Source organism: Trichosurus vulpecula, chromosome 5 (assembly GCF_011100635.1).
Source record: "Trichosurus vulpecula isolate mTriVul1 chromosome 5, mTriVul1.pri, whole genome shotgun sequence".
Classification (NCBI taxonomy): Eukaryota; Metazoa; Chordata; class Mammalia; order Diprotodontia; family Phalangeridae; genus Trichosurus; species Trichosurus vulpecula.
The window spans coordinates 15,442,636-15,468,940 of record NC_050577.1 but is presented as its reverse complement, the minus strand read 5'-3'; the positions used below and the strand labels follow the sequence as shown (position 1 = coordinate 15,468,940).

Sequence of the window (26,305 nt, the reverse complement as noted above, 5' to 3'; positions counted from 1 at the left end):
GACAGAAATAAAAATTTATTTCTTAAAAAAAAGGCACGAGCCTTTTGTATTTGATAAGTATGATTCTATGCTTCATGTAGAAAAGGAAAGTTTTCATAAAAGATTGGTAAAAGATCTGATGACTTTCATGGTAAACTTGAAGAACCAAATCATAGATGGTTAAGGTACCAGGGATGAAGGAATTTAAGACAGTCCCTTAGTAAGTGAAGGACTACAATGAACTTCACATTAAGTGATTCTTAAGGGTCTACAATGGTTCCTAATTGAGAGTCCAGAGATGAGGTCATACAACTTCACGTAAAGCACTTGGTATAGCTACAATGTATTCTAAGGCAGTTCGGTGACAGTGATGGTGGTGGTGATGGTGACAGTGGTGGTTGTTATTGCAGTGGTGGTGATGACGATGATGGTGATGGTAGTGGTTGTTGTTGGTGGTGGTGTGACAGCCCAGTGGAGAGAGCACTAGGTCTGGAGTCAGGAAGACTTAAGTTTGAAATCAGTCTCAGATTCTTACCAGTTGAGTGACCCAACCTCTGTCTGCCTCAGTTTCCTTGCCTTTGAAGTAGGTCTATTAAGGGCCCTACCTCCCGGGGGTTGTTGTAAGAATCCAATGAGACGCACAGCAGCACTTCAACAATGACTCCCTCTTCCCCTTCCCCCTCCCATTTGCTTTGCTTGAATATACATCTGTTATAAGGACGGTTTTTCTCTTATGGGGGGAGCGGTGATAAATGTATTTTTTAGGAGCATCAATCTTTTTTTAATTGAAGGAAACAAAAAGCAACAGAGAAGGAGGCACAAACTACCTCATTCAAGTTAAGCATATTTTTCCTTAAAAAGTGATGTCCATGACAGAAGTCCACAGTTTCTCATCTAATCCTCTTTCTTCTTCTTTCCATATTAAGTTTTTCTCTTTGTTGATGACAGTGTTCACAATAAAAGAGTTCCAACGATGTAAGCAGGGGTGACATTTTTTCCCTTTCATTTCAGGCTTCTCTGAAGCGCCCCCACCCCTCGGCCTGCCCCTCTAATGCTCTGGACCTAGTGAGGGGGAGGAGAGCAGTGGTGGTGGAAGAACAGGGAAAGACAAACACTTGGAATCCCTGGGATCTTTAAGAGGCCTGTGTCTTCTCCAGGGAGAAAGATGAGCCCACGCTCCTTTTTCTTTTCTGAATTCTGCTCATTAGCAGACAGCGCAAAGGTCTTTGCCTCTGCTATTCACGTCAGGTTGGATTCAGGTATCAGCAGCCCTCCCTATAGATTTCCAGACTTACATCTACACAGTAACTGGGGGTGGGGGTGGGGGGAAACAGGGGAGGAAGACCACTGACACTTGGTACTGGCTGAAAAAACAATTCCAAGGGGAAAATCCAGCAGGCTTCAGAAAAATAACTATCGTCTGAACAAAGGCAGCATTTCAACTCAATCCAGTAACAGAATAATCACTTGCTTCCCTCTCAATACATAACCCTGTCCCACTGACTTGCACACAGTAATTAAAATAGCATTCTTCCCCTCCTGTCACTACTGACAGGCAAGGAACCTTTACTGTCTTCTTTTAAAGAGAAATCTCTGGATATTAGCTTAAGGATTATTGGCCTAATTCCAGATAATTCAATCAAGGAAATGCTCCCTAGAACTTCTGTAGTTAGAAATAGTGGCTCCCATCCTTGGCTGGCATGGCACAGGCATTCCTAAAATGGCCATCATCACACTGACTCCAGAATGTTTCTGTGGCGGTCCTTACACAAACAGAAAGGAGCAGTCTAATCGACTGACCAAAACTTCTATTTATCACATACTCTAACACACCTGGTGAACTGCAAAATAAAGCCCCTCAGAGAACACAGATTCAGATCTCACCTCAGTTGCTTACTGTGACCCTGGGCACATTTTAACCTCATGGGCCTTAGTCTCCTCTATAAAATAAGATGGTTTGAGGTCCTTTCCGGCTTGACATCCATGATCTTATGATGCCTATAGAGAATTTGTGCTTTGGAACATTCTTTTCAGTGATTTGTTGTGAGACCAGCTTTTTCATTATTAAAAAGAAGAACTTGGATGAATTTAACCACTGACATGTCAAGAAATCACACTCAAATAACAAAAGATGGTAAAAATAAAAACTTTCAGGATTTAGGCATTCAAAAAATGAAGCAACCAAGGCGGACGCTCTGGACTGGCACAAAGGAATTCTAGTCCTCTGCGCTGCAGGGGAAGCAGGACTACGGCTGAAAGTCTATGGGGACTTGGTCTATACCCCACCCTCCCCAGTGATCAGAGGCTCAATGAGGAATTTCTTTCTTCCATGGATGAAGACAGCTTGGGGCCTAATGGTCTGTGGGGGAGTAGAAAGGGTAAAAGTTCCACTGCTCTTACAAACCGCCAAGGAAAACACTATCTCAGGAATCCTTTAGAAATGTTCCCTTGCAACCCTGGGTCTGCGAATGATGGGTATTTCTTTCCAATTGAACAAAGAAGTAAGTGAAAACATGGGGAAAGCCACACAATTCCAAGTTCATCCCTTCAAACACATTTCCAGCCCTTCTGTCATATTCTTGAAAGATCAACTGTCGACTCCACAGCTTTCCAATCTCCCCCCACTGTCTCATGGTAGGCCAGCCTTGTGCTAAGTAGCATTCTGACCCCGGGTAAAGCTAGATTTGGGTTCTTCATGCCAGTGAACCAGGTGGATAACTGGGGCAACTGAACTAACTTTTCTGGCCCTTCGTTATTTCTTCTGCAAAAGGAAGTTTCTCTATGGTTCCTTCAGTGCTAGCCTGATTTCTACTTGATTTCTAAATGTTCTTTCCACCTGAAATTAGATGTCAGCAGAGTCCTTGGCCTTTTGGTTCCTAATAATGAGAAGCTTCACTGATGGGCCTTCTAATCCTACGGGGATGCAATTATTTCCAATAGCTTTTTATCCACATTGGAATTGAGACAGTGAATATTAGCGGTCTGAAGAAACAGATATACAAGACTAGTAGACTATTTGTAGCTTTATTTTTTTCTCTAAACTCCTCATTACCACTAAAAACCTCTCCAAGTCTCATATATCATTTTTCATCCATAGTAATGTCCCCAAATGGTTATGTCTGAAGCTTCTTTGAGCATGTATAGGCAGTACAAATGTTAACCAGCCGTGTGCTCTGGAGGGGCTGGGGGGAGAACACCAATCTGTCGGGGTGTCAATTCTGCAGGGACCCAAGGAGATGGATTGCCTAGTGCCGAAGGTACCTAACGTTGTCACCACTAGAAGAAACCTACTTTGTTCCTCATGCAGGAGGTTACAAAGAGAAAGAATAATTTGGAAATCTCACCTATGAACTGATCTCTATGGGAGGGAATAGGGGAGAGGGGAGGGGAAGGGAAGGATAAAAGTCTGGTTTACTACGTGCCAATAATTCCCAATTAGTTAATGGCTGTTAATGAGGTCAGACTGACTGCAATGGTGACACCAGAGAAATATCTGGATGGATACTGACCAGCTGATGCCCTCATCAAGAGGGTACAAAAGCGGGAATCTAATGGTCTCCCACATACCCATTCCATCTCATTGTTTTATATACTTTGGGTCTCGAGGTCACAGGTTCCCCACCCATAATTTGGGCAAACACAGCTGTAAGTACAGATGAAAACCATGGATATGTTTAGAAACATCACTGAGGAAAAGGAGAAAGATTTAGAGAAATGCACTCAAATGATGCCCACAGATGTCTGCTCTGCGCCAAAGCTCTGGGCTGGACCCTAGGTGAAAGGGAAGAGAATTCAGTTACCTTTGGATTGAAATATCTACAGGACTGTGGTTGGGATCCTCCAAACAGGGCGATCCGATACTCATGTTTTTTCCTTCGAGGCCGTGTGCCTTCTACCAACTCTTCTCTATCCTCTGGGGAAAGCAGATGGTACCTCATTCCACCTAGAGAAAGACGACTATTTACTGCTGAGAACTTCAGATTTCTGAACTCTTTGAAAGCCAAGCGTTGTAGCTACAACATTACATTTCCTCACTTAACTTCTTAATGGTTTTCCTCCAAAACTGAAGAAGGGGAGAGGGAAGAAGGGAAACGGTAGAAGGGCTGCAGCTGAATTACAGTCTGCCACCACCATCTGAATCACAGACTCTGAACTGGAGAATCTCTAGGGGGCCATCTAGTCCAATTCACAAGAAGACTGCCCTCTCCAATATCCCCAACCAGTGGGCAACCAAACTTTGCATGAAGACCCCTGGATGAGAGGCAGGGCGTGTGGTGGTAGCCTGTTACCTTCCCAGCCCATCCTGCGCTGGACAGGTTGATCATTAAAACCTAACCTGGCCTCATGGAAGTTTCTCCCCTATCCTGTCTTCCACAGTAGTTCTCCAAATCACATGCCTCTGAGCCTTCTCTGGCCTGACAAGCACCATTCCTTTAACTGATCCTTATGTAACATGGCCTCTTCCATTTGTTTCCTACAATCTTCTGGAGATTGCCACAAGCAGCTAAGTAATCCTAGGTCATTGCTTTAAGAATCTGAGGATCTAGTCAGGCCTGGGGACCAAAGGGAGGCAGTAAGATGTTCTTTGTATCTCACTACTGCTCATTACTTAAAGAAATGAATTCAAGCTATTAATGGAAGGTCAAATACTGAAGTCTAAGCTTACGTACTTTGGCCCCATAATGAGAAGATGAGACTCACTGGGAAAGACCCTGATGTTGGGAAAAGATTGAAGGCAAAGGAAAAGGGGATGGCAGAAGATGAGAGGGATAGAGAGTACCATGGAAACAATGAACATGAACTTGGACAGACTCTGAGAGACAGCGGAGGATGGAAGGGTCTGGGGTCAAAGGGGTCATGAAGAGTCAGACACGACTGAACACAACCACTGCTCATCTCCGACTTGCTATTTTGACAAGACTATATCTTGCTTTTTCTGATTCATCCTATGACATGCTGTTGCCTCCAAATTCTGTACATCTTTTTTTTTAAGCTCATTTATCGTCTCTGTATAGTCCACATTAGTCTCTTTAGACTACTCCCTCCTTTTCTTATCAGAATTGTTTTTTTTGTGTCATCATAATTTCATCCCCAAGTGTTTCATATTTCTTTCTGGGCTGAGTTCTTCCATAGCACCTATGGGATCCCACCTGAGCTTTCTGTGAAACCTCTGAAACCCTGACTACACATCATACTCTTTTGGTTTTGTCCTTCTCTCTATAACAAATTCCAAGATTGAATGTTCCCTTTTCCCCAGTTTCCATCTTTTCTACCCCAGCAGTGCCTCTTGACTGTTGGAAATCCAACCCAGAAGAGCAGCAGCCTGAGTTGAGTCCTCTACTGGAAAGTGCTCTCCTTTGGGCTGAGCTGCCATGCCAGCCTTGTGCCCTGCGGCCCAAAGCCCTCTATTGACTCTTTCTAGCCAGATGGCTTATAGCTTATTCTGATGAGGACAGCCTCTCTGTGTCTGCCCCTGTTCATCTTCACCCAAATGCTCTCCACCAGATTTCCTCACAGGAACATATCTTAATATGAAATGAGACTCCCCACTGCCCTCTAGTCTTATCCTTTAGTGGAATAAGGTTTCACCTGCTAGAGCCACCTTCCAGTAATGGGTCCCATCCTGCCAGGTTTCAGACACCACTGACAGGGCCAGATTGGCCTCCCTGCTATACTCTGTACTTGGTGTACTTACTGCCTATCTGCTTTGGTCTCAATACAGGATTGCATGTATATGAGCAAGGCTAGCATCATTGTACCTCTAGCCTATGGGGCACGGGGAGGAGCACATACATGAGGAGGCAGAGGGACAGGCAAGATGGCAGGAACAGAAAGCTGCTGACTCATTCTTCTTGGCACTCTGCTCCAGTCAGTGGGAAATAGCAGCTTACTCCCTTGCTGGCAGCCTTGGAATAGGAGAGTAGATTATTTGGGCAAAAATTTTCTCTTGATTCTCTCAAAATGATAGTGGGGAGTGAAAAATGTAAGTCAGTAACAGAAGTTTCAAGGTGCAAAGGATGCCAGGGTTCCTCTAGTACAATCTGTTCATTTGATTAGATAAGGAAATAGGTCCAGAAATGAAGCAACTAGCCAACAGTCCCAAAGGGGCAAGTTAGGTAAGCTGGAGAGCTGGAATTTCAACCCAGGTCTTCTGATGATTTCAAATCTGGCCCTCCTTTCACGGTATTATGGTGCCTTCCAGCAAAGGGAATTTTAAAAAGATTTGGACAAAAAATAATTACTGATACAGTGTATTTGAAGCTGTTGAATATGGTGACACCAACACTTGATCTTAACCCTTTCAAATATCTCACAATCTAAGTTTAAGACTCGTTGGTGAAGAGTACAATCATCCAAATACCTGAAAAAGACTCCGTATGAAAGGTCCACCTTCCACTGCTAATGGGACTCATTTAGTCTGACAAATTAAACAATGCTCTTTGTTCTAAATGAGCCACCTCAGGGAAATTTTAGTGGTATAACTCGAGTGCCAAGCAATGCTATCCAATGCCTCTTAGAGCCTAGAAACCCTTGGAGATATGACCGAGTGTCTAACCTTGACATTCTGTACAAAGTGTCCTGCTGGCACTCAGACCAGTGGGACACGACAGTCTGCAAATACCTATTTAAGGAAAAACCAAAGACCACCTCAACTATTCATTGGCCACAGTACACTCACAATACACATCTGTTGACTGAACTGACAAGTCACTTCATCAAAAAGTATTTTAAGCAAAAGAATAACAAACAGGCTAATCTCTTGGATGCTTTGAAGGTTCTAGAGGCCAAAGATTTTGTACTAAATGAATGGCTTAGTTACATGTGAATTTCTCACTGCATCTATCAGACTGGAGGATTACAGTATTCATTGTATTTCTAGCCTCAGCACCTAGTACAGTTTCTGATATAGGGTATCGGGGGTGGGGAACATGCAGCCCCGAGGCCAAAGATTCCCCTGCCCTGGGAGATCTTAATAAATGCTTGCTGAGTGATTGACATATAATGCAAACTTGAAAATTCTGAAGCCACCAACGAGCCAGTAATTCACCCATTTCTTTAGTTAGATAACAAAAATAAAGTACTATGAAGACTGTAAGGGTGAAATGTCTATTAAAGGGGGCTTTTGAATGTTAGGCGATGGTCTGCTTATGTGGACTATTCATTGCTTGGCTTATTTATTAAGTATAAGAATAATTAACAGAGTATAAGTATAAGAAAATTCCAGGACTGTACAACAAAAAGATCTCTCCTTAGGAAGAATGAGAAAAACTATCTCACATAAAAGAGGTGTGGAAGGAAAAAAGCTTTTACAGTGTAGAGGAAAATTGGAGGGGAGGGGCAGGCAACTTTTGAACTTCACTCTCACTGGAACTGGTTCAAAAGAAAGAAAAAAAAATATATACATATATATACACACACACATATGTATGTATGTATATGTACACACACATATATACATACATACACACACACACACACCCTTCAGGTGGGTATAGAAATCATCTTCCCCCACAGGGAAGTAGGAGAGGAAGGGGATAAGAGAAAGTAGGAGGTGGGGTGACAAAAAAGAGAGCAGATTAAGGCAAGCAGTGGAAAGAAGCAAAACAGATTTTCCAGCAGGGACAGGGTAAAAAGAGAGAGATAAACGAAAGAAAATAGAATGGAGGGAGATAGACAGTAATCATAACTGTGAATATGAATGGGATGAACTCACCCATAAAAGGGAAGTTGACAGCAGAATAGATTAGAAACCAGAATCCAACAATATATTGTTTACAAGAAATGCATTTGAAACAGAAAGACACACATACAGTGTTAAGGGGCTGGAGTGGAATCTATTAGGCTTCAGCTGAAGTAAAAAAAGCAAGTGCTGCAATCAGACAAAGCAAAAGAAAAAACAGACCTCATTAAAAGAGATAATGGGGAAGCTATGTTTTGCTAACAGATACCACAGACAATGAAGCACTATCAAAAAAAATTATAGCACGTTTCTCTGATAAAGATCCAATTTCTCAAATATATAGGGAATTGAGTCAAATTTATAAAAATAAGAGACATTCTCCAATTGATAAATGGTCAAAGAATATGATCAGGCAGTTTTCAGGAGAAGAAACCAAAGCTATCTATAGTCATATGAAAAAATGCTCTATATCAGTATTGATTAAAGAAAGGCAAACTAAAACAACTCTGAGGTACCTCCTCATACCTCATAGATTGGCTAAGATGACAGAAAGGAAAATGATAAATGCTAGAGGGGATGCAGAAAAGCAAGGACACTAATGTATGGTTGGTGGAGTTGTGAACTGATCTAACCAATTATGGAGAATAATCTGGAACTATGCCCAAAGGGCTATAAAATGTGCACACTCTTTGACCCAGCAATGCTATTACTTGGTCCGTATTCCAAAGTGATTAAAGAAAAAGGAAAACGACCTATATGTACAAAAATATTTATAGCAGCTTTTTTTTGTATGTGGTGGTGGAAAAGAATCTGAAATTGAGGAAATGCCCATCAGCTGGGGAATGGCTGAACAAGTTACAGTATATGATGGGAATGGAATACTATTGTGCTGTAAGAAATGAGGAGCGGGATGCTTTCAGAAAAAACCTGGGAAGACCTACATGAACTGATGCAGTGAAGTGAACAGAATGAGGAGATCACTGTACACAGCAACAGCAACATTGTAACGATGATCAACTGTGAAAGACTTAGCTAGTCTATCAAGACAATGATCCAAGATAATTCTGGACTCATGATGAAAAATATTATCTACCTCCAGAGAAAGAACTGATGACCTCTTAGAGGAAATTGAGGTATAATTTTTTCATTTTCAAATCAAAAAGAAAAAGATCTCTCCTTGAAGTCGGTTCAATGAATTATGAGATCTGACCTGTTAAAAGAAATTAGTTCTTTTAGTACCCTTGCTATTTGTAGGCTGAGCAGAGGAACAGGAAGAGGCACCGCTTTTTACCAAAAAATACTGTAGTTATGCAATGGAAGCTGCTTTCACCACACGGACTTGCCATATATAGACTGGAGATGAGTTCTTTTTGAAGACCTTAAAGGAACCAGAACCAGAGCAGGAATACAGAGCTGCAGTAATGAACAGCATAATTCTGTGGCAATCTTATAGCTTTATTCTGCATCCTAATGCACTTCTCTAAGTTCAGAAGCCAGAAAAGAGCCTGTATTTTTGCCATCAGTGGGTCTGTTTCCTTCTATCCATGGCAAAAATTGGGCTATAAAAGTCATTCCTTCAGTTTCTGGCCCTAGTGCTTCTTGGCTAGGGTCTCACACTGACTCAGGCCTCTGGGCTGTTGCCCAGGGCATCTTTGTAGCCTAGCTTTGTGCCTTCTCTACTCCTGCTCCCAGGAGATGGGGTGCTACTCAAGAACCTCATGACACTGGAGCAATAAAAGGCTCCTTTACACATCTTTGGGGACAGCAAGATTGTACAGTGTACAGAATGCTGGGCCTAGAGTCAGCAAGACTCATCTTCCTGAGTTCAAACTTGGCCTCAGACACTTACTAGCCATGTGACCCTGGGCAAGTCTCTGAACCCTGTTTGCCTCAGTTTCCTCATCTGTAAAAAGGAGCTGGAGAAGGAAATGTCAAACCACTACAGTTCTCTGCCAAGAAAACCACAAATAGGGTCATGAAGAGTCAGACACGACTGCAAATGACTGAGCAACATCAACCCTTCAGTCTCTAATCCCAGATGCGTGTTAGGTGAATTGTCAGCAGTCAGTGTTCTGAATGCTTCTCACTGTCCTCTCATACCTCAATCCCACCCCCCATTTCTTCAGTCTCTGCAATAGCCTCTGTTCCCATTGCATTAGAGGATAAGACGGCTGCTCTGTGAGTTCTCAGCCTCCCGCCCTATCCCAACTCATCTCTGCATCTCCAATGAGCTGCTCTTCCAGTCTCAGACGTTACCTTTCACTATTTTTGCTCTCGTGCGCTCAATTCCGCTCCTTCCTGACTCCACCAGCCGTCCCTTTTTGTGTGTGCGCCTTTAGTTTCTCCCTCTCAACCGGCTCCTTCCCTTCTGCCTTCTAAAATGTAAAGATACTTTTATCCTAAAAAGCCCTCCCCTCGAGATCGCAGTAGCCACCTTGGACTGGGTAAACTCTCCTCTCATCAACAGTGCCTCCAAAGTCGTGGGCATCTGACAGTCGGCATCCCCCCTTCCCACGCCTCCTTCTGAATCCTACGCACACTCTGACCCCAAGTCGGCCCATCCAACGTTGCTTTCTCATTCTTCTTGGTTTCTCTGCAGTATCTGAAATCGCTGCCCATACCCTTCCGCTCGATACTCTCTTTATCACTCTGGTTCTCCTTCCATTATACCGTACCTTCTTTAGTTCCTCCTCCTCACTCCACCTCCCCACCTCAATGCAGACATTTCCACAGGTTCATTTATTAACCTTTCTTTTCTTTCTACGCCCCATCCTTTGACTGCCTCATCTCCCCCCTCCAACTATCGCGGTCATGTGAATGAACTCCCGAATGCAGCTTCTCTGTCCAGCTCCAGATTTTCATCAGGCTGTGGCCTATCTCTACCCAGATGTCTTACGCGTTGCTCAAACACAGCATGTCTAAAACGGAGATGGCGCCATCTGTCCTCCTGACTTCCCTACTAATGTGACCGCCATACTATACTCTTGGTTGTTGTCTACCAGGCTCTGGAGTCTCTTACTCCTCCTCGCATCCGGCATCTTTCAATTCTGCCTTCTCCTTTGCACTCACATTATTATCAGCCTACTTCAAACTCCTGCTGCCCCTCCGATGTTCTTCTTCCTTCTTCCTTCAGCCCATCCTATATACACTCTTTACCAGCGAGATATAGCTAAAATACAGCTCTGATGAAAACATTCTCTCAAAATAAAGACCTGAAGTAGCCGCCACTGTTAAAGAAGCTCGTTTCCTTAGTCTGGGGTCAAGGCCCTTTAAAGCTTCCTGGCCTTAGATCTTACCAACCCTCTACATACAACCTACTGCCCAGCCCAATGGGACCATTCTCTGCCCTGTACTTTCCCAATCTCCATGCCTTTGATCACACTATCCCCTCTGTCTTGGTTTGCCTTCCCTAGCAGCTTCTCTGCTGATTTACCCATCCTTCAAGGCCCTTCTCAAATTCCACCTCCCTCAATGGTGTCCCTCTGCTCCCATTAGCCGAGAGCAATTTCCCCCTCCTTTGACCTCACCAAACATTTTTCACATTCCACTGTGCATTAGCCTTGTTATGTATATATACAAACTATTTCTCTCCCCTGGATTGTAAGCTCCTTGAGGGAAGGCACTGGGTTGACCTTCACTAAATATTTATTTAATGAACAGAGAAGAACAAGTTGGTTATACGGCTTAGCTTATAGATGGCTATGAAGGCAACTTACTTACTTATCACCATTTTAAGGCACTCGGGATTGTCCTGAATTAGTGGTTCAGCTTGTACTGTTTTACTTAAGAAATTCTTTGATATGAGAGGAAATCTGACTTTAGCAAGAATGTCAACCATGAATGACTGCCGGTTGGGTTCATCATATTTCAGCCACCTGACTGCAGCATCATAGACCTGAAGCCAAAAAAGAACAACGATAAAGCACAGTCAGAGTCCTGCTGGGCAAGGTGCCCTGGATAGAAGGAAGGTGTTATTTCCCAGGTGGCTTTGTTGGCCCCCACCAGCACACAGGGGAGGCTCAGGTGTTAGAGAGGACCTGGAACATACAGGTGACATGTCCCTATTTTAGACAACTTTATATACAAGTACTTGTAAGGCGCTGGTCACTAAAAGTAAATCTACTCTTGTTCTGAAAGAAAAAGACTTGGGTCATCAAACCATGAAATCGTTCTGGCACATCCACAAAGCCTCAACTCTTGCACTTCTCCAGCAGGGCCTTCCTTGAAAGTTGTTGTTTTTAAGGTCAGTGGCGCGCACTTAGCCTCTCTGGGGCTCAGCTTTCTCATCTCTAAAATGGGGACAATGATCCCTAGAGTCTCTTCCCTCTAGGGATACTGTCAGGATCAAATGGAAATGTGCACAACGTGTTCTGTAAATCTTCAAGTGTGAAATAAATGTCAGTTACAATGATGATCACAACTTTTACATCTATCTACACATCCCATTTTTAAGGAGGTTGTCTCTCAGGGTCCCTATGAAATAAAATCACATATTGATCTCCAAACCAAAGGTCACTTATTGTGATGCGATAAGTCATTTTTAAAAATAATGAGAATTGCCACATGCTCTTCCTCAAACAAAATCCAAGAGGCAAAAATTCTACTTAACGAAAAGCTACAATTAGGAGGCATTGATTCATATCATACATACATTTATAACCTTCAGTGCAGATGCCTTAAATAGAGCTCCCTAAAATGCGTTTAAAATATCCGCATCACAAAAAGGTCAATGCATATCCAGCCTTTTCAGAACAATTCTATTACTTAAAGCAAGAGCACCTGCAGATGGTGTGTATTTGACACTTTAATCAAAAGCGTGTGGCAGCCATCATTAGCTGGGAAAAATCCAGAAAGTGAGTAACATGGGCATGATGGAAAACCGCTCCCCAGGGCAACTCCCATATGAATGTGTGCTCCAGGCTGCCAAGGGAAAGGAGGCAGAGAAGAGAACTAGAGCAAATCTGTGGCCAACAGGAGATGCAAAGAACAAAGCTTCTTGCTGGGGCCTCCCAGCATCCTCTTGACAAGTGCACATCCCAGCCTGGCACTTAGCAGCCCTGCGGCTGCTCCTTCTCTGGGTCTCATTTTCCTCAGGGACAAAAGGAAAATAACACTATAACATTTTCACCTAGGGTCGCTGGGAGGAAAGTGCTTTGTAAACCTTAAAGTTTCCAGGTAGCATCTTAGTGTTTGTTGGCAAAGCACCATACGTATGCTTTCTCATCTGACCCTCACAACAAGCCTGGGAGATAGAGGCTATTATTATCCTCATTTTATAGAAGAATAAACTGAAGATGGGAGTGGTTAAGTGACTCGTCCAGGATCACACATCTTATTAAATGTCTGATGCTTTATCTACCTTGCCACCAAACTGCTCTGAGAAAAAGAACAACTTCATTTACAATTCTGTACCAAATGGCCTCTCATCGGGCCTTCTAGCCAAGGTCAGATCTTTAAAACTCATTTCTCCCATCATTTCTCATGCCTTTGGAACATCTTCCACTTAGGACCACTGCCACACAGAACCAATCTTTCCTGATCTCTCCTTTTGCACATGCTCATCTTATTCACATTTTGAGATTTACTAAATGCTTTAATGGGGAATTGGTGATCGAGGCCCCACAAATGATCCAGTAATTTTCAGTACACAGGACCCTCTCTCCTCCCTCCAAATGATGTCAGAATCTCACCTGATCCTCTGCTCTCACAGTCAAGGTGTCCTGGTTCAGAAGGTGGGTTACACGTTTGACATCAAGTTGCAGGAATTCATCTGTTTTGTAAACTTCAGTGAAATGCTGATGAATGAAGTCATCAGCTGTAGCCTTCAGTTCAGGGCAGTCAAGGCACTCAGCTAGAACACTTATACCTACACACAGCAGGAAAATGAAAAAGACAAAGAAAAACAACCAATGAGCTACATTCAGAAATACTGAAAGCCCAGAGAAATAGGAACTGTGGCTCAAGCAAAATTAGGCCAGCATAGAACAATTTCAGAGATTCAATTTTTCAAAACAAAAAAAGGGCATCAAGCTTCTTTGAGGGTGTTTTAAGCTCATGTTAAAACAAACAAACAAAATTTGGATTCAGAGAGGCACAAATAATAGATCCTAAGTTGAATCCTAGCAGTGACACACATCCAGAGGATGGGTAAGGAAGGGATGATTCCCATCAGCTAACTTTGTTATTAATATCTTTAAGCAAAAATTTAATAAAGGAGAAAAACACTCTTATTTTTAAAGACTGTTTTCAAATCAAAAAGCATTTGTTAATCCATCAACAAGAACATACCATGTGCCAGATACTGTGCTAAGTTCTGAGGACAAGAAGAAAAAGCAAAAACAGCCCCTGCCCTCTAGGAGCTTACAGCCTAATAGGGGAGATGTTAGTTGAAATGAAATGGATTTAATGTATCCATGGCATCCCTATTTTAACTGAGAATGGATTAAAACAGAAAACTCCCTAATATGTGCTTCTCAGCCCAACTTACATGCAGTGTGGTGGCCTTCTAACCCTCTGCCAATATTTTATCAATAAACTACAGGGGGCACTGGGCAGTGGTATCTAAAAACATACCATTAATGGAGACAACATTGGAGGGGCTTAGCGGGGCAGGGGGAAGAAAGGAAAGTATGAATATATGAAGGTGACTATGAGGGAATAAATAAAGGAACTTTTCTTTTGGTGAAAAAGGGGGTTCCTGGGTATATAATGAAGATACTGCCTGTATAAAAGCAGACCATTCACTGAAGCACTCAAGGAACGGTGCTGTTGTCAGCATGGGAGAGCCTTGCACCAGAATGTCATTCACATGTACACACTCACAGTCACACACATTTACATACACACATACTCACATACACATTCACAGTCACACATACCATTCCCAACCACTATCTAGACCAGAAGAAGTAGAAACTAAAAATATGTATGTAGGCTTAAGTGTAATTTCTGGGCTTCCAAACAAAATACTCAAAAAAGAATCCCTTACTCTCTCTGTGAATTGCAGAATAAAATAATAATGCTGGCCAAAGTCTCCCCAGTGGCAGCTTTCTCTTCACTACAATTCATGGATGGGCATAGGAAGAGAAACTGTTCCTTACACAGTTGTCTCCAGGAATGCTAAAAAGGACTTTGGCAAGTTCAAGGAATGAAAATATCAACTAAAACTAAAACCCTTAGGACATGGAGGAAGAGAACTGCTGCAACAAGTATTTATTTCAAGTGTTTACTATGGAAAATGTCCCTATCCTTTGACCCAAAGATTCCACTAACAGGCTTATACTACAAAGAGGCCAATTAGAAGAAAGTCCTCATATATACCAAAATACTGATAGCAGTATTATTTTGGTAACAGCAAATGACTGGAAATAAAGCAGATGCTCATCAACTGAAGAATGGCTAAACACATACGGTCCATGTGATGGGGCTGTAAGAAATGATGTGCGTGATGAATACAGATAAGTATGGGAGGATCTCTATGAACTGATGCTGAATGAAGTCAGGAGAACCTCTAGAATCTACACAATGATGACACTAATGCAAAGTGCTACCACACACATACAATTCACAAATGGTACAAAACTATAAAGAACAAGCCTGGTTGGAAGAAGAGATGTGAGATGCACCTTGGCAGAGGTGGGATGTCCACAAGTGTAGTACATTGCATGTATTTGCAGATTTGTGCAATGTAATGATCAGTTAGGATGGTTTTTTCTCTTCTTTTTTAAAAAATATTATTTGTTATGAGGTGTAGCTCTGGGAGTGGAAAGGAGAGAGATTCTAGGAAAAAATCAGCGCTATTTAAAAAACCAAAACTTTCTATTGACAAAACAAAGACTCTACTTTGGGTAAGGTACTACTAAGAGCTACACACCTTAAAGCAAAAATAAGAAATTATGAGATCATAGATCTAGAGCTGAAAGGAAGGAAATAAGCATTTATTAAGAACGTATGTACCAGGCAATGTGCAAAGCCTGGAAGGGAACTTACAGACCATTTACTTCAATCTCCTTATTTGGTATATAAGAAAAATGGAGCCCAGGGGTGATATAAACTTGCCTGAAGTTCCACAGGGAGTACCAGGGGCAAGATTTGAATCCACATCCTCTGCCCCTGGAGTCCATGCTCTTTTTGTCCTAGCATGCTGCCTCCAAATATTTCTAGTAGAAAATTAGCCTGGATTATAGTGCCTGATGGCTGCAGATGGTGAAGACAAATTCACTGTTGTTAAAAGCCCCTTCAAGGAACTCTGAGGTCTTCTTGCCCTAACAGCCATCCCGGGTGTCCTGCTACTATCTGATGCTCTTCCCTGAGGCTCACTCAGTTTCTTCACTTGTAAAATGAGGGAAGTGGCCCACAGGAGCTTTAGGATCCTAGTATAAGACTCTTGAAATTCTGATTCTGTGAATGTTCTCTCTACACAAAATCCAAAGCTCTGTGCATTAGGGCCCAGTGAACCATCACCATTCACTCAGGCAAAGAGAAAGAATGTTCCTTACAAAGTTCTCAAGTAAACATTTCAAATAGTAAAAATAGCAAACACATTCTTTTCTTTCTTTTTCTTTTTGCTGTCAAAGATTTTTGATCCTTATGAAATCCCGGAATATCTTCCACCACCATTCTCTGGCTTGGTTCCTGGATATACAGGTAACACAAATAAGTCATGTTCAGATTTGTCCAGGATTCTACTTTAGCCAGAGGTCTCTAGCCTCCTAGAGCATGGTTGTCTCCGCCACATTGCAAAACTGGCCATCTACCTTTCAGGGCCCGAGCAGTGCCAGACATTCAAATGAGCAAGGACACGTGGCTGATTAGTGGGAGAAAGAAGGAAGCTGAGTTAGGTGCAAGGAGCACATAAAAAAAGTAATCTCTTTAAATGAATTAAGCTCTTAAGGTCATTCAGACTATTTGTATGAGAAGAAAATCAATCTCAAGCTAAGATTCCTTAGCATCAAGCCCTCTACAAGTTGGCTGCTTTCTAGTCTTATTTCATATTGTTTCCCTTCCCAAATTCTCTGTTTTCATTATCCTGGGCTCCTCATTTGTATAACCCTGCTCCCTTTAAAGCCCAGTACAGGTACTGCCTCTTCCACAAGAAGAGTACTTTCTTGAAGAGTACTCACAGCTATTAGCATATTCTCTCTCTTGAAATTACTTTACATTACAGTACCACCAGCTTCAGGAGCCTTACCTACTGAGAGCTACTGTATCTTTAAGGGAGAATAGGATTGTGAAGTTATAGTTTGTCACTCTTTGTGGAGATAGTTTTTACTTTGTTTCTGTTGAGTTACTTGTCATGGCTTGAGAGAGACGGATTACCTCTGAATAAGGTACAGAGAGAACCTCTTTCTTGAGAGAACTATTTTAACTCTACCTTAGAAGGAAAATAAAGAGAAGACTTGAGAAAAGACTTTAATTGGTCTCCTGAGAGAACTAAATGGTGGGACCATGTTTCCAGAACTGAGAAGTCAGCAGTTGCCCTGATGGCTAAAGTTGATGGGTTGTGAGTTTTCTCACAGATGATACTTTGTAAATACTTATTTGGGTCTTTCTTTATGGGCCTTGTTTGTTCCACTGCTAATAAACTGTATAGCCAGTGGATTAATTTAAGGGATTAGAGAAGAGTGGTGATGAGCAACATATGAAGGTGGTAGACGCTGAACCCTAATACACGTGGATACTGTAAGCAGGGATTATGAATATTTTTTTCTTTCCCACAGGCATTTTCCTTTATATCAACTACAAGCGCACACACACACACGCACACACACACACACACAATTTATTTGCTTGTGCTCCTGTTGCACCCCCTCTGTAGAAGATAAGCTCCCCAAGAATACAGATGGCTTTATTTCTGTCTTTGTGTCTCTAGCATCTTGTACATAGTAGGTAATTAATAAATGTTTGCTAAGTTGAATCCCAGAATGTTAAAAATGAAAAGCAGCTTCCCAGATCTTTTAGAGGAAGAGACTAAGGCCAGGAGAAGGTAATGCCCCAGCTCACACAGCTAATTGCCCACAGAGATGCTACCAGAAGACAGAACTGCTCACCCTTCCCTTGTACAATGCTTTTTTCTATCTGGCAATGAGTGATGAGAACACGTGCCTGGCCTTTATGCCTCCTGGGTTGTAGTGAGGCTAGAAAGCGATAACAAGGGCTAACGGGATGTGAGCTGTGATTATTCTGCCAGCCCCTCCTCGTTCCCTCTTTCCCACCATCAGTCTGACATTGCCTGTTATAAAAGGACTCATTAGGAGCCACAAGACACAGAATCTGGTGCCAGGCCCCCTGTAATGTCACCTTCGTTACAGAGCCCAGGGAAATCTCGATGTTGACTAACATGTCGACGGAAATTATGATTGAGTGCCAAGAGCTACTTTGAAGAAACATGCACTATTACGCCACAGAAGGCTCCTGGTTGACGTTCTAAAAGCAGTACACTTCAGAATGATTTGTTGCCCTACGTTAATTGGGCTCCTGTGCTTACAGAAAGTCTTCAGTTTTAAATGGTCCACCAGAAACATGTCATCGGACCAAAAGTTAGAGCAAAAAGAGAACTCGGAAACCATCTATGTCCAACCCCCTCACTCTCCAAATGAGGAAACTGAGGGAGGCACACTGCCATGGAATGATTTGTCCCAGGTCACACGATCAAGAAGTAGCAAATTCAAGATCTGGACTCAGGTCTTCTAAGTTCACCCCTTCCACTTCATGACATGAACCCAATCCAAACTGCCCTGAAAAGGAACTGACTTCTAACTTCCTTACCAAGACAATTGGAAGCATCAACTTGTTCTTTTAAAAAATCCACACACATCTTCTTCACAGGCTCAATCTGATACTGGTTTGCAGCATCCAACAAAGATTGCACGTTGTTACTATTCACGGAGATCCTGCAGGGACAACGCTCAAAGTTAACACTGGATTTCCATAAGCCACTTACATCATTTAAGTGTCTTCCCCATGGAGGCTTCGGCTCAAACCAACATTTGAATTACTGAAGACTGATTGAGCTTTGCTTTGTTTGGGCACCTACAACATTGGAAGCCTTCTCTCTGTCTTCCTCCTGCTGCCTCTACAAGAAGCCCCATTCAGTCTTTCTGGAGCAAAAAGACATTCCACCCTCCCCTCCTTCCACCAGCCAACCCAGACCTGGACAGCAGATCCCTTTGGTGTACTGCCATGGGAACATCTTGGAACTAAATCTAAGAAGTACCTCAGCCACAATCCAGTGCCTAGGCCGGAGCACTTAAACAGAGGTCATATGGTTGTCCTGAAATGGGAACCCTTCCCTTCTTCACTTACCGGGCAGTGTAAGCAAACTCCACCAGCTGCTCAATGATATCTGGCTCAGCATCTTTGAGCTCAACTTCAAAAGACTTTGATTCCAGCATGTTGGCTAAAATTAGGAGAAAAGACAAATAGCTTGAGCTTGACCCATGCCCAGCTCATAAAGGCCTTGTACATGTGTTTAGTGAACAATGGGGACATTCCAGATGCGGCTAATATAGAAAAAATGCAACCTACTCATTTCCCAAAAGGTGGCTATCTCAAATGGCGATCACACGGAGACTCAGAGCTATCATTTAGCTAGTGCTTTCTGGCTTGCCAAGCTCTTTATGCATATTATCACACTAGAGTCTCCAGTAAGTAAAGATGCTTTCTACGCAGAAGATGGCTGTGTGCAGCACCTTTGGGTTTCCATATTACTGACAAATACCTTTGAAATAGACAGTAAATATTACCTTTAAAAATGGCTCATTTGGCTTCCACTAATCCTAAGATACCTTTTAGTGTCACACTTTTGAACTGCAATAGGCCAAGTGAGTTTGGAATGGTTTAAACGTCTACAAATCTAATTCTTGGTTAGAGGCACCGCTCGGGTCAGAGCGGCATTTCTCTTTTTTCCCCTTCACTACTAGATCTCAAAAGGACAACTTCAGGAGAGCCCCAGCAGGGCCCCAAGTCCATGGCTAGGACTGATCTACTTCCAAAGCAATAAAGGCATCTGGCCTAATGGCCTGACAGCTAAGGATTCCATGATGAATCACCACCAAGGCCAAGACTCCATCCTGAGTGTATCCATCACCATCACCTTTATTTCATGGTGCCCTTTAGAAAAAGGGGGTCAGGAAAAGGGTATTTTTTTACTTCTGATACTTACTTGTAAACATTAAGTTAAAAAAATGACTGGCCGCAGCAAGAACAACTCGATGAGCAGGGATTTTTCTCTCCTGGACCATGAGAATCACATCACACAGAGTTTTCTATTTAAAGAGAAAGATCATGGTATTTTTTTTAATTATAAAAATTGTTTATTCTAAACTTAAAGATCAAATAAAATGAGTATTTCCATATGCAAAATAGAAAAGGATAACACATGAAACTGCCAATCTCTATTATGCCCAGCTGGCTTTTCCTTTCAATCAGCTGATAAATTTAACACCTAAACTTTCAAGGATGTAACATCTTGCTTATCTGGGATTCTTTCAGACCTTTCTGGTAGGATCCTCTGTGCATTAAAAAAATTTTTTTTTATTATGTGCCAGGCACTGTGCTTCTGGGCTTCAATGATTCTCTCTTCCTTTTTGGCACCCCTAACACCAACTTCCTCTCTGTCCTAACATCCCCACCCCTGCAAATGAAAATTAAAAAAGAGAAACAAAACCCTAGTAATATGCATCATGGAGTAAAGGCATTTCCCATCTTGGCCATGTCCAAAAGTGTCTGTCTCTACACCTCGGGTCCATTGCCTGTCTGTCTGGAGGTGGATACCATGCTTCCTTACTGGTCCTCTACAATTGGATCATATTCATTTTAAAGATGACTTATAGAGTCTGATTTTGCAAAGCCATGTAAACTGGAATTTACAATGTGCTTTGTGATCAGGATGACACATATAAATGTGTTGTTCTCTTAGAAAAACATTTGCAGAGCCCTTAAAAATGCCCCCAGGGATGGGAATATTTTTCCATTTGCCATGTCACCTCCGGCCCAAGAAACTTCAACGGTTCACTAGCAACTCTAGGACAAAATACAAGTGTCTGTGACCTTTAGAAACATTCAACATCAAGCCCTAACCTATCTTCCCTGACTGATTATACAATATTCCCCCTCATACTTCCGATCACCCAGATTGAGTTACTTGCTGTTTCCCTTACACAACTTTCCATCTCCCATCTCCCTGTGGAATGGAAGGTCCTTGAGGGCTGGAGCTGTCATTTTGTCTTTGTATGCCAGGCCCATAGAACAGTGCCTGGAATGTAATAGAAGCAAAACAAAGGCTATATTTATAACTTTCTTTAACAATGAATTTTAAAAGATGAGTTCTTGCCCTAGGGGCACTCCTTGGACATCAACCCATAGGGCTGGACGTGTAAACATCCTCCTTCCTCACAGTCAGTCACCAAGTCCTGGCTGATTCTTCCTTCAGTGTTCTCACATCTTTTCTAATCCCACCATCACCCTCTCTGCTCTGTATCATCATCTGATGTCTAGACTATTTCAGACGGCCTCTCCACTAAGCCTGGCTAATCTCTCTAAGACGTCTCTCAGTATGCCACTCCCTCCTTCATAAACCACCATTGGCTCCATGCTCTCAAGCCTAAAGTTGTTCCTCAGGGGCCTCTATGCTGTACAGTGGACACTCACTCTAGCTGGGCAGGTGCTCACCATGCTCCTGAGCACACCTCAACACCTTACCTCTGCCTCAGCTCATGCTGTCCCTGTCTTCTAGATGGCTCTCCTTTCTGGCCCATTTCATAGAATCACAAAATTTGACAGGTGGAAGGTAGATCAGTGGTGCAATCAATCTAGTCCAACCTATAAGCCAAAGGAATCTCCACGAGAACATACCCAACAAGTGTTTGTCCAACTGGGGAACCTGTGGCCTCAAGGCCTTCTAGGTCCCTGGGTGCAGCCTTTTGACTGAGTCCAAGTTCTACAGAACAAAGCCCCTTTTATCAAGGGGATTTGTTCTGTGAAGTTTGGATTCAGTCAAAGGACTGCACTTGAGGACCTACAGGGCCACATGGGGCCTTGGGGCCAAAGGTTCCCCACCCCTGTTCCAACCTCTTCTTGGAGACCTCCAAAGGTTACCTCTTGAGGCATGTCATTCCACTTTGGGAGGAAGCCTTTACTGTTTGGAAGCTTCTGGAATTTCCCTCTTCAGCTTCTCCCTCAGGGCTCCTGCTTCTGCCCCCCAGGGAACAAACTGAACAAGGCTAATTCTTCACCAACATGAAAGTCCTTCAAATACTGAAGTCGGTGATGGAGCCCTCTTTGAGCGTGCACTTCAGGAGAGCTCTATTCCTTCGATCCATCCTCCTGTATCATGGACTTAAGGCCCATCTTCATCCTGTTTCTGTCCCCTGGAAACTCCTCAGTTGTGAACTCCCGAAGATGTGGCTCCCAGAACTGAGCATGAGACTCCAGATACATCTGAGCAGGGCAGAGGCTGGGGCAACTAACACCCTCTATGCCTGGAAGCTAGGGCCCTCTGAATTCAGGCTGCAAGTAAAACGACCCATGCTACCCCTGCCATTGCCTTGGCAACCATCTCCCCTTAGCCCTGGACCCTGAACTGGAGAACCCTGGGAACAGCCATGCTTCCAGCCTGGTACCCTCAGGCATCATCCTGCAAAGCACCTATGAAGACAGAGCCTGGCAACTGCTCCTGCAGAGTCTACAGCCACAGCTGCTTAAGACTCAGAAAAGAAAGTTCTCATCACCCAAATCCATGGGTCCGTCAAGTGGTTCAACATCAGACACTGAGGATTTTGTCTATGAAAATGACTTTAAAGACAAGGCATTAATATGTGCTTTGCTGCTCCACTCTAAGGACCATGAGACCTTTCTAGCTGACCTGTGGCTGTGCATTGTTGGTGGGCTGTGAGTTGGTACAACCAGTTTGGAAAGAAATTTGGAATTATGCAAATAAAGAGAGACTAAAATGTCCATAGCCTTTAACCCAGAGGTTCTCTTACTAGGCCTATACTCCAAGGAGGTTGCTGATAGAAAGAAAATCTCTGTGTATTACAAAATATTTATAGCAGCACTTTTCACGAGAGCAAAGAATTGGAAACAAAGTAGATGCCCGTTGTTTAGGCTAAACACACGGTCGTCCATGAGTGGAATGGAATGTTATTGTGCTGTAAGAACTCTTCCCCCATCAGAATATGAGCTCCCTGAGAGCAGGGATGCACTGACTTTCCTATTTGCATCCCCAGAGCTTAGCATTGTGCTTTGTACACAGTGAGGGCTGCATTCATTCCTTCGCTTCTTCAGCTGCCACCTCACAACTGTTGAGATTGCAGTGCATGAAAACCCCAGATCTTTTCCCACACCAGTGCTCTCTCCCCAGGTCTCTGCCATCTCACACTTGTGGAACTGATTTCTTGTACCCAAATACAAGACTTTCCATTGATCCCTACTGAATTTGATTTAGCACAAGTCTTAAGTCTTAGTGCAACTCAAATGTCACCTCCAAATCCACCTTGGCTACAGGGGTCTGTCTGCTTTGATTCCACCATCACTACTCATTTTGTACCTGCTTGAGTTAGTAATTTTCTTATTTGCATATGTCACTGACAAAGCAGGACTGTAAGCCTCTTGAGGGTTGAGATCATATCTTAAGCTTCTTTATATAACCTACAGAACCCAGCACAATGCCTGATTCTTAGAGGCAATGGATATTATTCATATGACTGGAGGCTGCCAAGCTCTTCCCAAGTCCAGTTTATCTCCTTTCTTTATCCTTCCTCTCCCCAAATATACACACATGTGCACATGCACAGGCTCATGTGCATGCATGCACACATACACATACACACACCCCTTCATGCCCTGCCCATGTGATACTCCCCACCCTTGAACCAATACTACTCCATCCCCTTCTGTTTGCTGATCCCAATCCTAGGCATCCCTTAGACTGAAGATCTACCTTCTCCAAGAAACTCACTAGCTCCACCCAAGAGCCAAGCCCACTGCCTTCCTTCTTGTGGTACTTATCATCTCAACCACTTTACAATTACAAGATCACAGACTCTCAGAATTGAAAGGGATCTTTAAGGTCATTGAGACTAACCCTTTCATTTTACAAACGAGAAAACTGAATCCCAGAGAGGTTAAGAAAGTTTTCCCATGTCACACGTGTAGCAAGTAGTAGAACTAGGATTCCAACTCTGGACTGAACCCTATATCCCGCCATGTTTCCCTTACACTGAGCCATCTCCAAGAAGTAACAGTAAAAGCACAACTGTGTCGCTTCCCGCACCTGAGAGCAAGGGGCAAGTAAGGCCATTGGAGTCATCATAATAGCTCGAAATTGACTCTCAAATGTTGCTATACTGCTAACAAATTTAGATTTATTAACTGGTACAGTCTAAGGGTATAATCTTCAGACTGCCCACACTAGAGAGTTCATCCTCTTCTTCCCAATTTCAATCTCTGCTGACTGGAATCCTCCTCATCTCTGAAGGTCCAACTTGAGGCTAGAGCCTCCTCCAAAATTTCCTTGATCTCTTTAATGCAAAGATTTCTTTTGGGACTTCTCTATGCATTTAACTATGAAACAAACCAAAATACAGTATTTGCATATAACTTGTCTTCTCTACCTTACTATAAGCTCATCAAACAAAGGGAATATCTCTGCTGAATCTAAGGACCATTTATTAAGAGATTCCTACATGTAAAACACTATTCTGAGCCACAAGCTAAACGACAAAGGCCCTGTCTTCACAGAGCTTCCAATCAAACAGTAGAAGCAGGGCACACACACAAATATTTTTTCTGTATTTTGCATTAAAGGGCCAGGAAAGATAGCCAGTGCTATGCACATTTCCTAATAGACAAGTGGCCAAATATGAACAGTTCTCAAAAGAAAAATTGCTGCAAGAAAGGACAAATGTGGTGAACTGATGCAGAGTGAAGGAGGCAGAGCCAAGAAAACAAAGAATACAATGATTCCAAACAAATGTGAAATTACAAAGAACTCAAAAAACATGGTCCCTCCTGGTGGAGGTCGGGAGATCAGCAAGTGCTGTATGATGCACATATTTGGACTTTACGCTGATTTCTTCTTTTTTCTTTGTCTTCAAAAATATTCCTTATCATATGGGATGGCTCTCTGGGATGGAAGAGGGAAGAACAATGGGGGAAAACTGTGGTGATATAAAAAAGGCATCAATAAAAATGTATTATAAAAAGTGCTCTAAGTGATGTCTGAGGGAGGAAGTGTCATTTCTGACTGAGGGAAAAATCACAAAAGGTTTCAGGTAAGAGATGACATTTGAACTGAGCTTGGATGAATCATAAGATCATAAACTGAGACCTGGAAGGGACCTGAAGAGGTCATTTTACAATTGAAGAAACCAAGGCACAGAAATCTTAAATGACTTGCCCAGGGCTGCATAGCTAGAATCCGAGATGAGATTTGAACCAGTTTTCCTTATTCCAAGTATAATACTGTCTTCACTATACCACACTGATGGTCAGGTAGTAAACAGGACGAGTGGTGAGGACTTGGATAAAGTGTCTGTAGTTGTCAGGGAGGGATAGATTGTGGGATGTAAATGGTACCAAAATATAGTAATAAAATTTATTTCAAAGAATCTTTTCAAAGAAAGTGGCTAAGGAGTCCATAGAGGTAGCAAGTGTGGCCTCCCCACCCCCTCAAAGTTTAGAATCAAAGAGGAGAGGGGTAAGATGAGTGAAGGAAGAGTCAAGCAAAGATCTGTTGGTGTTTGGGGGTTTCGGTTTTTTGGTTTAGGGGGATCCTAATGGTGTTTATAGTCATTGTAGAAGAGAGAGACTGAAGGTTAGAGGCAGAAAGGAAATTTTCAATGGGCCAGCATTGCTGAAGAGCTGGAGGATGACAAGATCTAGCATACAAATGATTGAAAGCCTTTGAGCAAAGAAGTGACATGTGAGGCAGAGAGGGACAGACAGATCACGAGAGGACATGAGACAGGCAGGCCCCTTCCTGGCTATCTCCTCGCCCCCCCTCATCAGTCCTGGTCCCACTCTCCTATTCCTAGACAAATCTCCCCATCTTCCACTTCCTAATTACCCTCATTCTTGGCAACTGCAACATATAAAGGGATATTCTCTCAGCTGCTCTAAATGCCCAGTTTCCCAACCTCTAGAATGCCCATGTCCACTTTTCTCCATGCTACCTCAGCTAGACACAGGAATGGTTTTACCCTTGACCTTGGCATTAAACCCAAGTTCTTCCTTTCCATGTTCCAAAGCTAAATTCCCTCCATCTGAAGCTAATCTTTCCTCTTTTCATCTCTTCCTAGGCCCAATGACTCCTAAACTTGCTCTTCCCCCTTGCAATGACCTCTAATCCCTCCCTCTATCCCTCAGGACTATCCCAGGTCATCAACTCTGCGCTGGCTAAACTCTCTTTCCTTCCTAATCTTGACCTTGGTGAATTACTTCCACTCTACACTGTCCTAGCATGCTGAGATCCTAGTTCTCTTACCTTATCACTGCTCATATGTCACTAACTCCCAGCCCTGGATTACTCCTGCCATCCAACTCTTTCACTCCTAATCACACGGTGCTGAACAGAACTAGACGAAGAATATTAAGTTGACCGGGACAGTTGGGGGGTGCCATAGTGCATAGAGCACTAGGCCTTGA

The 26,305-nt window shown here is 42.9% G+C and overlaps 1 protein-coding gene across 1 annotated transcript in view; it reads right to left on the bottom strand.

Moving 5' to 3' along the window:
- Nucleotides 1–26,305, bottom strand: part of KLHL7 (kelch like family member 7) — a 52,598-nt gene that overhangs the window by 16,275 nt on the left and 10,018 nt on the right. Inside the window, exons 2-7 of the mRNA XM_036759356.1 lie at nt 19,824–19,926; nt 18,965–19,058; nt 18,428–18,552; nt 13,351–13,526; nt 11,381–11,555; nt 3,780–3,922 (exon numbers count right to left, since the gene is read on the bottom strand). Coding sequence (XP_036615251.1) covers nt 3,780–3,922; nt 11,381–11,555; nt 13,351–13,526; nt 18,428–18,552; nt 18,965–19,058; nt 19,824–19,926 — 816 coding nt within the window. The remainder of the gene's footprint in view (nt 1–3,779; nt 3,923–11,380; nt 11,556–13,350; nt 13,527–18,427; nt 18,553–18,964; nt 19,059–19,823; nt 19,927–26,305) is intronic.